This window comes from Piliocolobus tephrosceles, chromosome 6, assembly GCF_002776525.5.
Source record: "Piliocolobus tephrosceles isolate RC106 chromosome 6, ASM277652v3, whole genome shotgun sequence".
Taxonomy (NCBI): Eukaryota; Metazoa; Chordata; class Mammalia; order Primates; family Cercopithecidae; genus Piliocolobus; species Piliocolobus tephrosceles.
Genome location: NC_045439.1, coordinates 32,286,777 through 32,303,867, shown reverse-complemented (window position 1 = coordinate 32,303,867; position 17,091 = coordinate 32,286,777). Strand labels below are relative to the sequence as shown.

General features: G+C 52.8%; 1 protein-coding gene across 1 annotated transcript in view; it reads left to right on the top strand.

The window, feature by feature from the left end:
- The first annotated feature begins 350 nt into the window (after positions 1-350).
- The window catches only part of VSX2 (visual system homeobox 2), a 23,387-nt gene continuing 6,646 nt past the window's right edge, over positions 351-17,091 (top strand). Inside the window, exons 1-3 of the mRNA XM_023230295.3 lie at positions 351-833; positions 2,100-2,184; positions 6,363-6,486. Of these exons, the coding sequence (XP_023086063.1) occupies positions 464-833; positions 2,100-2,184; positions 6,363-6,486 (579 nt within the window). The 5' untranslated portion in view covers positions 351-463. The remainder of the gene's footprint in view (positions 834-2,099; positions 2,185-6,362; positions 6,487-17,091) is intronic.

Here is a 17,091-nt window from a genome sequence, read left to right as displayed (position 1 = left end):
CTCTGCCCTTAGCCCATCCTCCCACCTGACCTCAGGGACCTGTCCCTGCCAGAATCTGCCCAGAGCCCCAAGCCACTCTGTCTCCCGGAATAGCCCTGAACCTGAACACGAACCTGAACCTGAACCTGGTTGTCTCACCTCGGTCCCTGGGGTCCCTGCCCATGGGCATCCTGCGGAACCCACCCGGTGCTCGACCCCCAACACCCTGGCCCCTCGACACTCCCTGCGGCGGGAGCTGCCAGCTTTTTGGAATTCCTAATCGCTCCTGGCCCCGGTGATTGGCTGCTCAGCTCTGACCCCACTTGGGCTGCCGCCTGGTTGGATAAAAGGGGAATCTCCTTGGGCTCCAGAGCATTAGACACCGGAAGGGGCACCTGGGACCAACTTCGCGAAGCCGGGAGCTCGGCGGGGGGGTGGGGGGAGCTAAAGACCTGCGGCCTCAGCCCCTCCAAAGAACCGGGAGATGACGGGGAAAGCAGGGGAAGCGCTGAGTAAGCCGAAGTCCGAGACAGTGGCCAAGAGTACCTCGGGGGGCGCCCCGGCCAGGTGCACTGGGTTCGGCATCCAGGAGATCCTGGGCTTGAACAAGGAGCCCCCGAGCTCCCACCCGCGGGCTGCGCTCGACGGCCTGGCCCCCGGGCACTTGCTGGCTGCGCGCTCAGTGCTCAGCCCTGCGGGTGTGGGCAGCATGGGGCTTCTGGGGCCCGGGGGGCTCCCCGGCTTCTACGCGCAGCCCACCTTCCTGGAAGTGCTGTCCGACCCGCAGAGCGTCCACTTGCAGCCACTGGGCAGAGCATCGGGGCCGCTGGACACCAGCCAGACGGCCAGCTCGGGTAGGTGAGGAGAGGTTGCGCTGCTGCCTGACTGGGGGGCGACAGCTGGGAACCCCGCGCCGTCGGCTCTCGTTTGCTGGACGAGGCCTCCCGGCGGAAAAGTTCCTGCCAGGCCGGGGTCGCCACCCGGGGCCTTGGGCCGACGCACCTGGTGCCGGGGCCCGGGAGGATGCTTCGGTGTCCGCAGGGTTTCGGCCCCAAGCGTTTCGGGCGGCCGCGCAGTTCTCCAGTCCCCGCGTCGGGCCGGGCTCGGCCACAAGACTCTGTTGGGGCTCCACTGAAAACGGGGTTTTGGGTGTCGGAGCCCGTGGTGCAGGGTCCCCGGCCGGGTCGGAGGGTCCCAGGTCCGCGGCTCCACTGCGGGCCCGGCCTCGTGGAGGATCCGCACTCCCCGAGCCCAATGCTGTTCCGGCTTCGGCCCCATCCCTGGTGTCCAAAGTTGTCTGTTTCCTTCTGGTTCCCCATTCCCAAACCCCGCTTTGGTCAATTAGGGTTTATTTTTCACCCCCACGAGCTGAGACAACCCGGCCATTACGGTAGCCAAAGCGGCCGCCATCCGCTCCCACGTAAGCGCCTCTATATACCGGAGGCCGGAGACGTGCGGGCTCGGGGACCCTGGGTGACCTCTCCGCCTTCTCCCCGCGCTGCTTTGCGGGCGGTGCGTCGCGGGCTGCTCGACCCTCCGATTCTTGTTTGAGCTTGGCAATTCCCCCGATTTTTCGTTGCGTTTTATTTTGTTTTACTTGAAAAGGCAACGAAAACCGACGCTTCGCAGGCTCTTGGGCCTTGGGTGGGGAGTCATTGTGCCGCCCTGCGAAAAGGACGGTGCCCGGCAGCCCCCAGTCTTCCCGGAGCCCAGCTCCCCACGCCTCGGCTCAGCTCCTCGCTCCTCGGGGCCAACTTTCTGGCCCGGGGCACTGGGGCTGGCCGCGCAGGGCAGGGCGCAGCAGGGTCGCGAGCGCTGCCAGGGGTCTCTGCGGCCCTCTAAGGCTACCTCGCTCTCTGTTGTCCCGGTCCCAAGCGTGCTGGGGCCTTTGCCTCTCTTACAACGAAATCTGTTCAAAACCTCCGGATTCGGGTCCCGGCGCGGGAGAGGCCAGCCTGAGCTCAGGCATGGGACGGCCACGGGGCGCCCGAAGGCTTCCTGGGGAGACAGAGCAGGTCCCTGCCGCTCGCGGAGGCGGCCCGGGGTGGGGCCCTCGCGGGTTTCGGGCACCGCCGAGCGCGTCCCCCACTCTGCCGCATGTCACTCCGCCCGCTTTTCAGATTCTGAAGATGTTTCCTCCAGCGATCGAAAAATGTCCAAATCTGCTTTAAACCAGACCAAGAAACGGAAGAAGCGGCGACACAGGTGAGGCCCCCGCGGCGCTTTCTGTTACCTCTCCTGCCCGCGCACCCCGCTGCAGTCCACCGTTCCGGGCTCGGGTCTCTCGGACCCCATTTTCGCCGACCCCGGATCTGAGGTCTGAGGCCGTGCCAGGGCGCCGACCACGCGTTGTTTGCCGGAATCTGTCCGGGGCCTTGGCGTCCGAGCTGTGTGAGCACGATGAGTAGCCGCCGGGAAAGCGGCTCGGTTTCGGCTTTCTCCTCCTTGTGCAGGAGAAACGAAAGGCTCCAACACAGGCCAAACTGAGCCACAGAGGGGGTAGCGGTTCCCGGATCCCCACACCAGTATATTCCGAGAGCCACACAGACCCCGCGGCGGGCAGATTAGCTTCCACCTCCCGCCAGAGCCGGTTCTTTGCCCTCGGCCTCACCCGCCGCCCCCATTTCTATCCCGGCGTCCCTGTCCTCTCTGCCAACTCCCTAAGCTTTCAGCTCCCACCGTTCTCCAAAGCTAGAGCGATCTCTGCACTGACAGAGCATTTTCTTTTGATTTCTGCTCGTTCGTGATTCCCACCGAGTCGCTTCCCTTTCGTGAGCCTCAGTTTCCTCGTCTGTAAAATGGAGTGGGAGGCGATGTAGACTGGACGGTTCCACCAGCCGTAGCTGGAGTAGGGTAGGCTGCATCGGGGTACAGACTAGAAAGGGTTTTTTTGTTTGCGTTTTTGTTTTTGTTTTGTCTTGAAATGGAAATTACTTGCACAAAGTTAAAACTCAATAGATGCCGACAGGTATATCTTGAACAGTAACCTACCCTTCTCCCCACCCCCGCCCTCATTCCTTTCCGCACCAGCCACACTGCTACCAGTTCCTTGGGTATTATTTGTAAGGTGGTTTTCAAGGAAATGAAGGAGGGAGAACCAAAAATCTGCCTGCCTTTCTGCGGGTGCCGCTCGCAGGTGCTACCCCGGCGCTCACCTCGGAGCTGTTTCCTGGCACCCCACTCCGTCCCCATCAGGTGGGGCTGCCGTAGGCTCTGTGCTCTTTTCGAGACATTTCTCCACTGGGGCGTTCTGCCCCCCCCCCCCCCCACCCGGCCCCGACCCACATCCTTTTCTCTCACCCCAATTTGTTCTCAGCCTCTTTGCACCCTCTTTCTCTGCGCTTTTCTATGCTTCGTTCTTCCTTGGCCATGGGAAACTCACGGTTGACCCCCCAACTCCCAACTCACCACCTTTTAAACCGGCCTATGCTGACCCCTCAGGCCCCAATAGGTTTTGGCTTAATGCAGGTGAACTTCGACTTGGTTTCTCCGGACCTCGGTTTATTCTTTATTTCCGACAGCTGTTTGCTTTTGTTTAGTATTGCTTTATTTTAAAAGGAAAAAGAAAATCTTTTTTGGTCTTGATCTTTGGTCTTTTTTTGTTTGTTTGTTTACATTCAATTCATTCAGCGAATATTCATTAAAACACTTCTGATGCACCTATCTTACACTGGTGCCAGGGTGGGTAATCCCGTCATCTTCCCCAAGCAGGGGACAGGGATCTTGCAGGGAGGGCAGATCAGAGACCCGCAAAACTGCTCTTGTGCTGGTGCCAGGAGGTGTGGGAGGGGTTCCCATAGCATGGAGAGCCCTGGAAAAGGCAGCCCCAAACCCTGGGTACAGGAACGGGATTTCCACATCAGGACATCTCACAGTGTGGCACTTGGAGCTGGGTGACCCGTCGCGCAAAGTCCATGCTTAAGGTCTCTGACCGTCTGTTTTCACCTGTCACTCTCTTGGCCAGGAACACCTTTGGGCGCTTTGGTGGGTTTTCTTAGGGGCAGAACAGCAACTCAGCAACACCAGGGTATTAACTGCCTAGGGTTTCTATTTCTGGTGCGTGAAGGGAGAAGGTTATTGGAGAGAAGAGAATGGCTACTGATTTCAAGTGCTTTTTTTAATTAGGAAAAAATACATTTTACTCGAGCTTCTGTCATTTGGGGATTTGGGGTAAGAGACCCTGGAATCTGGTGATGAGAGATGGGCTTGTTTTTATCTCCCAGAAACAAACCAGACTTAGAAGCGTTTTGGGGGAGAGGAGTGGGGACAAAGTAGCCACGGTGAGAGTCTCTTGGATTTTGCTCTTTCACTCTACCGGGAAAGTTCAGCTCCTCTTCAGACTGGACACAACAGGAGCCTGAAGGGTCTGGGGTTCTGCATAAACCAGGAACACAGGCTGGGTCACATTATGGGGGAAGTGTGTCAGCTCTGAGGCATGAATTCGGGAAAGTTTGGGAGATTTGAGTTTTTGTTTTGTTTTTGAAGAGAGACTCTCCCAGGTAGAGACTGGGACTTGAATGGTTCTACATGACATATAATCGGCTCTCCTCTTTGACTGCCTTTGTGCCTCAGTTTCCCTGGTTTTGGAAAGGACTTGCATTTTTTTTTTTTTTTTTTTTTTGAGATGGAGTCTGGCTCTGTAGCCCAGCCTGGAGTGCAGTGGCCAGATCTCAGCTCACTGCAAGCTCCGTCTTCCGGGTTTACGCCATTCTCCTGCCTCAGCCTCCCGAGTAGCTGGGACTACAGGCGCCCACCACCACGCCCGGCTAGTTTTTTGTATTTTTTTAAGTAGAGACAGGGTTTCACTGGGTTAGTCAGGATGGTCTCGATCTCCTGACCTCGTGATCCGCCCGTCTCGGCCTCCCAAAGTGCTGGGATTACAGGCTTGCGCCACCGCGCCCGGCCAGGACTTGCATTTTTTGATTGTTTATTTTGGTGCTCTGTCCATGAGACCTTCAGCAGATGGCAGAAGCGAAAAAGCAGCAGATCTTGAAAATTCCCAAGAATTAACTTTGTGTGTGCATAAGCATTTCACATCACCGCCCCCCACCCCCAGAGAATAGGAGAAACGATTTAGAATCAAACCAGTCATTTTCTGTAAAGAGCACAATCTTTCTTCCCTGAATTATCCCCCGATTTATTAAAGTGGACACCAGCACAAGGAGTGTGTGAAGTTCAAATTTGCACTTTTGGGTTGTGTTAGATGAGGGCGAGGGCACAGCAGTGAGGGATTCTACATCCCTGTGCTGGCGCCAGGGTCTGACCCCAGGGGGCCAGGCAAAGGCTGGACCATTTCTACCAGTTCAGTTTGTGGACGCTGGACTATATTGCCTGTTGGCTTGTTAATGAGGTTTCAGGATAAAGATCACCCAAAACCTGGTGAAACTGAGGTCTGAAAAGAGAAGAGCTTGTGTCTGGAAGTAGGTGTTTAGTGGTTTATTCAAGAAAGGGGACCTATGAATCCCCTAATGTTGGAGGCAAAATTTTATGGGTTGGGGCATATTTATTTGCCCATTTTCCTAGGATGAGAGAATGTAGCTTTTACCAGATTCTTAAAGCAGTTTATAACACAAAATAGATCAATATGAATTGTTCTGTGGGGGTGGGCAACTGTGCCTGTGGGCTCTCAGGGTGGCCCGAATGGAACCCCCTCCAGGTGAGTGGCTGAGTTTGGAAGTATGGGATGATTGGAAGGTGGTCTTTCCCTTCCCAGCACAGAATAGGACGGGAAAAGGCTCTGGGCAGTGCTGGGAAGCTAGCAGGTCTGGGTAGTGTTGAGGAAGGGCAGGGGAGGAGGAAGGGGTGCTGGGGTGAGTTGAGGGAGTAGGAGATTCAGTTCTCAGCTATATAAACACTGAGGTTGAGGCTGCATTTGACCTTCTGGTGAATCTTCTAACTTTGAAAGGCATTTAAAAATTCATCTCTAGTGACTGTGAGAGGGGCCCGGGAAGCTGGTCTGGGTGGGGCTGGGCTATTTAGTAATCTGGTAAGCCCTCTTCTCTGTGCTTGGGAGGAAGAGGGGCTTTCTGCTTTTCTAGAATGTCCTTCTTAACAGCCTTTCCCCCAGAGCACCTCCAGAAAGATTCCCAGTGTGAAATGTCATTGAGGGCTGGAATAATGTCCACCCCCCAAACACAGGAAGGGTAGTGTGAGCCTCAGCCTTGAATAAGAAGAGTCCAGAGGGTTAAACTATGAGACAGACAGAGACAGAGAGACAGAGAGAGACAGAGAGACAGAGGGAGAGAATTTGTGTCCTATTGTGCTGAGCCAGCCTGGGGGGTTTGGAGTCTGCCCTGGAAGCACAGAGGAAGGTGGTTCTGTCCTCTCTGAGACAGGCTCTTTTAGTTTCTGGTGTCCTGAGAGTTCGGTCTTGCTCCCCTCAGGACAATCTTTACCTCCTACCAGCTAGAGGAGCTGGAGAAGGCATTCAACGAGGCCCACTACCCAGACGTCTATGCCCGGGAGATGCTGGCCATGAAAACGGAGCTACCGGAAGACAGGATACAGGTAACAGCCCTGAGTCCCTCTCCTCTCCCCTCCACTCTCCCCTCTCTCGGTGACATCTACCACTACAGGGTTCCAGATGCCCACGACCCCGCCTCCCAGTCCCACTGTGGGCATGTGCTTGCCTGCGATCATGTTCTCAGCCTGTTTAAGCTGACCACCTGCCATGTGAGATGGGTGCTGTTGGGGGATGACAGGCACCCAGTTGTGGCCTGGCTGTTGTTCCAGACTATAGGCTTCCCAGGGAGTATGTCAGACAGACCCTGCAGGGGTGTGGGGATGAGAGATGGAGTACTGGAGGGGCCCCCGGTCCTGGACAGGGTCTCTGTTGAGGCGGAGGTCCCCTTGGTACAGCTAAATGTCTGTTCCAAGGCCAGAGGGGGCTCCAGGCGTCTGGGTGGCTGTGAAGAGGAAAGTGGCCTCTAGTCCTGACCCCAGTCTGTTTCCCTCCTCTCTGCTCCCCTGGCCATGATGAAAGTGTTACCCTTTCTCTTCCTGCTTCCCACCACTGCTTCCACCTAAGGCTCCTTCCTCCCACTCACAGCCCAGCAACTGCTGCCCTGACCTGCTGCTCCTTTTCTTCTCCCCAGACTGGCCCAGGATGTGAGCTGGGGCAGGGCCCTGCAGGTGGCTCACTAAGCCCTTCTCCTCTCCTGGGCAGTTTTGTGGCATAACCAGCCACTGATCTGGGCATGTGGTAGGCATGGGGCATCCACTTAGCAGCAGCAGGACCTTGGCAAGTCCAGAGTCCCCTACCTGGGCAGGAGTAGGGCTGTGGAATCATTTCTCTGGGAGAGGATGGAGTCTGGGCAGGGCCTCTATGAGGCAGAAGGAGTGGGGCAGGAGGAACATTTCCAGAAGATTTGGGGTTGTCTTAGCTGGTGCTCAACCTTCAGTGAAAGCTGTTCCCATCGCCTGAGCGGTCCAGAGCTAGTTCGCTGCGAAGGTTGGGGCATGTGGGCCTGGGGCTGGTCCTGACTTCCCGGAACTGCTCTGCTCTGCGTCTCCTCCCACCTAGGTCCCTTGTGTCTCCAGGTGTGATGTGTGCCTGGGAGGCGGGGGGAGCTGGGTAAGGTGTGTGAGTTGCTCTGTACTCTCTCACTGGAGGACCAGAGAATGTGAAATGAGGCTGTGAGGACTTCCTCTCCCCTGGAAATCTATTTGGAATTTCAGCCGATGGTTTTAGACATTGACACTAACAATAAGCTCAATTATTCATAAGCAGATTATGTTTGGTGCATTATCCATGGTGGCCTGGACCCATTACCCTCCACCCAATTGGGTTCTAGTCAGGTAAGCCAGGCATTGACATTGAATTGTGTGTGTGCACGTGCGTGCGTGTGTAAGTCAAGCCTTACACTTCATGGCAGTAACCCCTGCCTGGCCTTCATTAGCATAAAGTTGGCCATTCCAGGTGGCTGCGGCAGGGAGGAGCAATGACAAATCCCCACTGTTGGCAGGCCCACATTTGCAGTATTGACCAGCATGAAGGAATAGCTTGTCTCTTGCAGTGGGTTGTCCTAAAATCTGCTTGGTAGATTAGGCAGGGGAGGGCGGATGAGGTGTTTGAAACCTGCTGAGCTCAGGATTTGGGGGCAGGCTCTCCCTCAGCTATAACTGCATTGCTACAAATGCCCCAACAGGCACATTTAACTTCACAGGGCTTTGTTAAGGTGCTTGGGGGTTGCCTATACGGTGGTATCTGAGGGCAGCAGAACCAGCACGAAGGAGCTTGGGGTGTGGGATGAGGAGAGCTCATCGCCCTGGGACTGTGAGGATCAGCTCTGTAATATGTGGATATCGGAGAAATGAGGGAAGAGTCTCAGAGCCTTTGAGCACCACAGGCCTGAATGCTACCCGCAGAAGCTGTCTGTGAGTTGTCAAGTCGTCTTGCCCCAGTTCAGTAAAGTGGCCTGGGAAAAATCTTGGTGTGCATCAACAGCAGTCACAGTGATCGTTTCCAGAGGAGTTTCCACGTGCCAGGTGTTCTCCTGAATTCACGACATGTACAGGACAGGCAGGGCGGTACAGTGGTTAGGGTCACTGACTCTGGGGCCAGACTGCCTGGGCTCCTGGCCGGGCTTCACCTCCCGAACCCCTCAGTCTTCATCTGTACAACGGGGGTGACAGTGGCACCTGCCTCTTGTGCGGAGGCAATAAGCCATATGTGTGCAGTGTTCAGGGCAGTGCCTGGCACGTGCCCCCAGCTCACTCGGTGTCAGATCTGATCTTATTAAATCCTGGTGACAATCAGGGGCTGAAGACCATGAATTTCCTCTGAGAACTGAGGCAACTAAGTCACAGCCACTTGCCCAGGCCCCACAGCTAGTAAGTGGGAAACACAAGACTCAAACCTAGCTCTGAATCGAAAGCCCACAGTGGCACTGCCCGACTCTTCTGTTTGAAGTCTTCGCTTTGACTTGAAGCTCGGGGAGCAGAGGTGATTTGAAGTCAGGCGGGGGACCTGTATCACAGTAAAGATAATCAATGTTTATTGAGTACCAGACACTGTTCTTAAAAAAAACAAAAAAAGGCCCAAAACTCACTTATATAACAAAATTATTTTTGAATGGGCAAATTCTGTACATGAGTTCAAGAGGGTGAAAAGCAAGTCCTCCCCCTCACTCTACTAGCAGCCCACCCATATCTTTCATTTCCTCACGGAGCTAGTTCATGTATATTCAGCAGAGTCCTCAGAACACCCATGAGCGAGGGGCTATTATTCCCATTTGACAGATGGGGAACCTGAGGCACAGACAGAGGCCAGAGTTGAGTCCCTTTAGACTCCAAAACGCTTGCTTCTCTACCTTGCCTTCCCTCCCCATCATTTCCCCTCCACGTGTTGGCCGCCACTCCTGAGCCAGCCCCCTCCCAGCCCAGCTTTGGGTCAGAAGACTCTGTAGATGAGATGAGCCGGAAAGGGGAAGTTATTACTGGCTCCAAGTCTGGAGTTAGAAATTCTCCGCCACGCAGTGGCTCAGGCTAGCACTTTGGGAAGCCAAGTTGGGAGGATTGCTTGAGCCCAGCAGTTTGAGACCAGGCTAAGCCAAAAAAAAAAAAAAAAAAAAAAAAACTGAGACCCTGTCTTGGAAGAAAAGAAAAAGAAATTCCTGGCCGGGTGCAGGGGCTCATGCCTGTAATCCCAGCCTTTTGGGAGGCTGAGGTGGAAGAATTCCTTGAATCCAGGAGTTTGAGCCCAGCCTGGACAACATAGTGAAATCCCCATCTCTACAAAAAAAGGTTAAAAAGTAGCCAAGCGTGGTGATGTACGCCTGTGGTCCCAGCTACTCAAGAGGCTGAGATGGGAGGACCACTTGAGCCCAAGAGGTAGAGGCTACAGTGAGCTGTGATCGCACCACTGCACTCTGGCCTGTGTGACAGAGTGAGACTCTGTCTCAAAAACAAACAAACAAACAAACAAAAGCAGAAAGAAATTATCAAGGTGGAATGGAAAGGTTATTGAACTGGAGAGCAGGAACCCGGATTTTGGCTCCAGCTCTGACATCTAGTGTGGCAGAGGCTAGGCCACTTCCCATCTGTGAGCCTCAGTTTCCCTGTCTGTAGAAGAAAGAGGTGAGATCCCTTCCAGGAAGGTGCCTCCTGAGGATTCCCCCACCACAAGCCCCTGGGCTGCCATTGGTGGAATGGAAGTGCAGGGCAGGTGAAGTTTCACAGGCCCAGATGGACCGCTGGGGCATACACCCCTGCCAGGCCAACCCAGGAAACCCCTGCATGTCTGAGATCTGATGAGAACCTGCGGTGTGGACATGGAAAGGCAGACATACCTACTTCCAGTCTTTGTTTCACTGCCAGCAAGCCAAACTCTGAGTCTGAAATTACTCATTTGTAAGATAATAATATTTTTCCATAATGCTAACTTAGTAAAAATCGTGTTATTGCTGGCATTTATTAAGTATTCACCATCGTCCCAGATATTAAGTGCTTTCCATGCCTCATTTCTTCTCTTTTTCTCTGTCTCTCTTTTTTTTTATACAGGGTCTCACTGTGTCACCCAGTCTGGAGTGCAGTGGTGTGATCTTGGCTCACCGAAACCTCCGCTTCCCAGGCGCAAGCAATTCTCCTGCCTCAGTCTCTTGAATAGCTGGGATTACAGGTGCCCGCCACAATGCCTGGCTAATTTTTGTATTTTTAGAGAGACAGATTTTTGCCATGTTGGCCAGGCTGGTCTCGAACTCCTGACCTCAAAAGATCCACCCACTTCGGCCTCCCAAAGTGCTGGGATTACAGGTGTAAACCACCGTGCCCGGCCTGCCTCATTTCATTTAATCCTTAATAGACAAATTAGTTAGATGTCATTCCTATACCCTTTTCTAGATGAAGAAACTGAGGGGCCAAGAGGTAAAGTAAGACTGGGATTCAAACCCAGTACTCAGCTACTATGACATGAGATCCTGTGAAATAGACATGCATGCCTGTCTATACAAACTGTACTAATGCAAAGAACAGTGATGACAAACCAGTCCCAGCAGAAAGGCATGGCGATTTCCTCTGCCTTTGTGTTTGGAGGGTAAGCACGTCCTCACTCCACATCTCTCTGGGCTGGAGGTGGAGGAACATGGTGCAGTGCTGGGGAAAGAAAAGCTTCTACGTCTCCACGTCAGACTCAGGCACATGGTCTTCTATATGTCTTAAATAAATAAATAAAAAGCTGGTGCCTGTGGTCCCAGCACTTTGGGAAGCTAAGGTGGGAGGATCACTTGAGGCCAGGAGTTTCAGACCAGCCTGGGCAACATGGTGAAACCTCGTCTCCACAAAAAATACAAAAATTAGCAGGTGTGGTGACACATGCTGGTCCCAGCTACTTGGGAGGCTGAGGTAGGAGGATTGCTTGAGTCCAGGAGGTCAAGGCTACAGTGAGCTGTGATCGTGCTACTGCACCTCGGCCTGGGTGACAGAGCAAAATCCTGTTTCCAAAAAAATTGTGTTTTTTAATGCTAGGATATGGCATTCTGAAAGTCCCTGCCAGCTATCAGCCCCGGGAAAGTGCAGGTGGGTTTCCAGACTGACTTAATTTCCTCTGTGGGGTCACTTGTTACTAGAATTGTAAGGGCAGGCTACATATATATTCACATGTTTACTCTATTTTTTTTTTTCTAAGATGTGCTTGTTATAAAATGCAAACATTACGGAGCTATGAATGTTTGAAGTGAGCAGAGACTACATGTCACCCCTCTTAGAAGTCTCGTTTATGTTGAAGGCTGAGGTTTAGATTCTCTGCCCAGCACTGTGTGACTTTGCCTCTTTTTTCTTTTCTTTTCTTTTTTTTTTTTTTTTTTGAGACGGGGTCTCGCTCTGTCGCCCCGGCTGGAGTGCAGTGGGGTGATCTCGGCTCACTGCAAGCTCTGCCTCCCAGGCTTACGCCATTCTCCTGCCGCAGCCTCCCGAGTAGCTGGGACTACAGGTGCCCGCCACCTCGCCCGGCTAGTTTTTTTTTTTTTTTTTTTTTTGTATTTTTTAGTAGAGACGGGATTTCACAGTGTTATCCAGGATGGTCTCGATCTCCTGACCTCGTGATCCACCCATCTCGGCCTCCCAAAGTGCTGGGATTACAGGCTTGAGCCATGGCACCCGGCCTGACTTTGCCTCTTTTAAAGTGGCCCCTGCCTAAGGTATCAGGGGGTCATATTCCAGAAGAAGATGAGTGCCTGAGTAGGAAAGGGTTTGCATGGATCTCATCTCAGGATGGTTATTAGAGTCACCAGGGCAGACTTTTTTTTTTTTTTTTTCTCGGCTCATTGCAACATCCGCCTTCTGGGTTCCAGCAATTCTCCTGCCCCAGTCTCTTGAGTAGTAGTGGTGGCGTACAGGTGCACACCACCACGCCTGGCTAATTTTTGTATTTTTAGTAGAGACAGGGTTTCACCGTGTTGGCCAGGATGATCTCAATCTCTTGACCTCAGGTGATCTGCCCTCCTTGGCCTCCCAAAGTGCTGAGATTACAGGCATGAGCCACCAAGCCGGACCCCAGGACAGATTTTTAAAACGCCCATGGGCTCCCCCCGCGAACACCCAGCAATTCCGATTTAATTGGTTTAAAATCAAACATCTTTGGCAGGGTGGGGTGGCTCACGCCCGTAATCCCACCACTTTGGGAGGCCGAGGTGGGCAGATCACCTCAGGTCAGGAGTTCAAGACCAGCCTGGCCAATATGGTGAAACCCCATCTCTACTAAAAATACAAAAATTAGCCGGGCATGATGGCAGATGCCTGTAATCCCAGCTACTCAGGAGGCTGAGGCAGGAGAATAGCTTGAACCCGGGAGGCGGAGGTTGCAGTGAGCTGAGATCACACCATTGCACTCCAGCCTGGGTAACGAAACTCCGCCTCAAAAAAAAAAAAAAAAATCAAACATCTTCATGTTGCCATTTGTATGCTTTTAAATCTCTCTAGGTGATTCTGTGTGCAGTGAATGTAAACACACTGGGTTGGAGGCTCAGGAGAGGGGTGTTTCTGTTCTGAGTGGGTTAATATGAGTGGAAGAAAGTGGCGTTATGGGTGGCAGGGGGTTGGGGTGAGGAATGAAATGGCCTGTTAGTGCTCAGGCAGGAGGCTGTCTGGAAATGTGGTCGGAGCTGCCCCCTAGTGGGCAACAGAGGCTGCAGCAAGACTCCGCTTTTCTGAGCCTTAGGCTGGGCTGCACAGAGCGTGAGGCTGCACAGAGCGCCCTGAAATAAACCGTGGCTGAAGTGCTGAGTGGGTGCAGAGTGTGAAGCCCTTAAGTTACGCCAGCGATGATCCCAAATTCATCAGCTTCCAGCCAGAGGGGAAGAAAGAGACTGGGTGAATGTGATGGACGCTCACCCATGGCATGGCTGACAAAGCCAGGCCTGATGGCATGCGACAAGATTGCAGGGCAGGGCCTGGGGAAGCGAGGAGACCAGAATGTGCAAAGGGCATCTGTCATGCACAATATCTCCTTTAGGAGGTATTTAGGAGGGCGATCCTGGAAGGACTGCAGAGGGTCTCCTGGGAGAGGATTAAGGGACAGAACCCTGGGCATGTTATCTGGTGGCGATGCTAGGGCAGGAGCTTGCAGGACAGCAGCTATGTGATGATGCAGAGACAAGAGGAGGCGTGAGGCATGGCCTCGGCTGTTCCTGCTGATTGCCCACGTAGAGAAAGAGCTGACAGGGTTGCCTGGCCTGCTAGCTGTGCCTTTGCATCCACTTGGCAAGAAGTCCTTCCCTGGGCCCCGTCTACCCTTGGAGGCACAGGCACATTCTGTGCCTGCTGTGGAGGCAGCCACCAGACAGCTGTGGACAGCCACAGGATTTCCACACAAACTGGGCTTTCTTTTTTTTTTTCTTTATTCTTTTTTTTTTTTTTTTTTTTTTTTGAGATGGAGTCTCCCTCTGTTGCCCAAGCTGGAGTGCAGTGGCATGATCTTGGCTCACTGCAACCTCTGCCTCCCGGGTTCAAGTGATTCTCCTGCCTCAGCCTCCCGAGTAGCTGGAACTATAGGCACACGCCACCATGCTCAGCTAATTTTTGTACTTTTAGTAGGGACAGGGTTCCACCATGTTGGCCAGAGTGGTCTCGATCCCTTGACCTTGTGATCCACCCACCTCGGCCTCCAAAAGTGCTAGGATTACAGGCGTGAGCCACTGTGCCTGGCCAACCTGAGCTTTCTGATTGCTGCTGGAGTATCACTGCTGATAACTCTGAGGAGAAATGTATCAAGAAACCTAGGCTTGGCCAGGCGTGGTGACTCACACCTGTAATCCCAGCACTTTGGGAGGCCCAGGAGGGCAGATCACCTTGAGGTCAGGAGTTCGAGACCAGCCTGGTCAACATGGTGAAAACCCTGTCTCTACTAAAAATGCAAAAATAAGCTGGGCATGGTGGCGGGTGCCTGTAATCCCAGCTACTCAGCAGGCTGAGGCAGGAGAATTGCTTGAACCTGGGAGGCAGAGGTTGCCCTGAGCCGGGATCGCACCACTGTATCCCAGCCTGGGTGGCAGAGCAAGACTCCATCTCAAAAAAAGGAAAAAAGAAACCCAGGGTCATTCCCAAACTGGAAGGTCCTCCCAACTCACTTTGTCCTGGGACTCCAAATCTGGTGGCCCTGGGTGTCACTTTGGGCCCCTTTTCAGGCCCCTGGCACCCTGACTGAAGTATAAGGCAGGGCTCTGGTCCTCGCTGGCACCTTGACACACGGTCTCCTGAAGAGCTTGGGACCAGACTCCCATGTGAGAGGAACAGTCCCTTCTAGAAAGTGAGCGGTCAGGAAAGTGAGTAAGAGAGGGATCAAAGGAATATTGTGGGTTTGTCAGAACCAACAGTCCATGTAGAAAAAGGAGCCTAAGGCCGGGCGCAGTGGCTCAAGCCTGTAATCCCAGCACTTTGGGAGGCTGAGGCGGGCGGATCATGAGGTCAGGAGATCGAGACCATCCTGGCCAACACGGTGAAAACCCGTCTCTACTAAAAAAAATAAAAATACAAAAATCTAGCCAGGCAAGGTGGCGGGCGCCTGTAATCCCAGCTACTTGGGAGGCTGAGGCAGGAGAATCACTTGAACCCAGGAGGCGGAGGTTGCAGTGAGCCAAGATGATGCCAGTATACTCCAGCCTGGGCGACAGAACGAGACTCTGTCTCAAATTTAAAAAAAAGAAAGAGGCCAGGCGCGGTGGCTCATGCCTGTAATCCCAGCACTTTGGGAGGCCGAGACGAGTGGATCATGAGGTCAGGAGATCAAGACCATCCTGACTAACACGGTGAAACCCCGTCTCTACTAAAAATACAAAAAAAAATTAGCCAGGCGCGGTGGCGGGCGCCTGTTGTCCCAGCTACACGGGAGGCTGAGGCAGGAGAATGGCGTGAACCTGGGAGGCGGAGCTTGCAGTGAATGCAGATCGAGCCACCACACTCCAGCCTGGACGACAGAGCGAGACTCCGTCTCAAAAAAAAAAAAAAAGAAAGAAAGGAAAAAAAGAAATATGGAAAGAGTTTCAGGGACAGCGGTGTTTAGCTCTCCAAATGCCTAAGAGGGAGCTAGAGGCTATCTGTATTGAATATACAGCCGAAGGTTGGATGTGTCTTCCCCTCCTCCTGGATTGTTGTTGTTATTATTTGTCAGTCCAGCCTTGAAGGGCATGTGAAGGAGGCCAGAGGGCGAGGTAATGCCATTGATTAACTTGCCTTCCGGGCAGGCTTCCATTTATTTTCAGTGCCTCTACCAAAAACTAACACTTATTGAACACCTTCTGTATGACAAGCACTGATTTTAGGCACTCACTTATTTCATGTAATCCTCCAAACAACCCTGAAAAGTGGATATTCTTATCTTTCATTTGGAGACTGAGACTGAGAGAAGTCAAGTAACTTGCCCAAAGTCACACAGCAATTTTTCAGAGCTGGGAATTCCAGGTCAGGACTGGCTGGCCTCAATGCTTCTTGTAAATATTTCAGTTCTATATACAGGCTGGTGGCTTCCAAGCAGGGAATAGAAAGGGACATATACAGAGCAGTTAGGATTAATTCCAATTCCTTGTCTGCTTCCCTCCAAGGCACCATTGCCACAGCATCCTTGCCAACTGTCTTAGAAAGAAATTGTTTTGGCCGTCCAGGTTTCCTCCATAAATTGGAGCAGCATCTGGTCTTCACAGAGAGCCAGGCATTCCAGGAGCTGATAAGTGAGGGTCTGGATGACTTCTGGTTTGAGCGACCAGCTGGCACCGGCTCCCCTGGGAGAGTGTCTGTGAGCAAAGTCTGATCTACGATCAGCCAGATATTCATTTGCCCAAATCAGGAGACCCAGGAAAATGGTTCTGTTTATAGGCCCCAGAGATGATCTGAATCCCGAGTCTGCACCCCCTTCTAGTACCCTAAAAATGCTGTTTCCATCTGAGAACCTGCGCCATCTCAACCATGGGTATTCGTGGAACTCCTGGGGAAGCCAGGGCAGTGCACCTTGCCAGGTATCCACGCTGGGTGGGTGGGGGCATCTCTGTTTTTCTATATTCCACAAAGCCTTCTCCAGAATCCCTAAGTCCAAACTGCACTGAAAACAGAACACTCTCTTATAAATTTGGCATCAAAACTCAGTGATGGCAAAAACCGGACCAGACCTTGTGGAATTTATTTATCGTTCTTAGTGTGAACATGTACATAAATGCTTTGCTGAGAAATGGAAGCTGATGGGTTTGATCATGAGGTGCTGCTGCTGCAGGACATTATGTTACTGTGGTTTATGCATCACATCTTTTTTCTTAAATCCGAAACATTCTCCAGTCTGGTCGTACAGATACCAGTTGAGGGGTTGTGGCCTTGTTTTATTAGGTTGGCGCAAAAGTCATTGCGGTTTTTACCACTGAAAGTAATTACTTTTGGCCAAGCACAGTGGCTCACACCTGTAATCCCAGCACTTTGGGAGGCCAAGGCAGGTGGATCACCTGAGGTCAGGAGTTCGAGACCAGCCTGATCAGAAAGGTGAAACCCTGTCCCTACTAAAAATACAAAAATTAGCCAGGAGTGGTGGCAGGCATCTGTAGTCCCAGCTACTCTGGAGGCTGAGACAGGAGAATTGTTTGAATCCGGGAGGTGGAGACTGCAGTGAGCTGAGATCACACCACTGCACTCCAGCCTGGG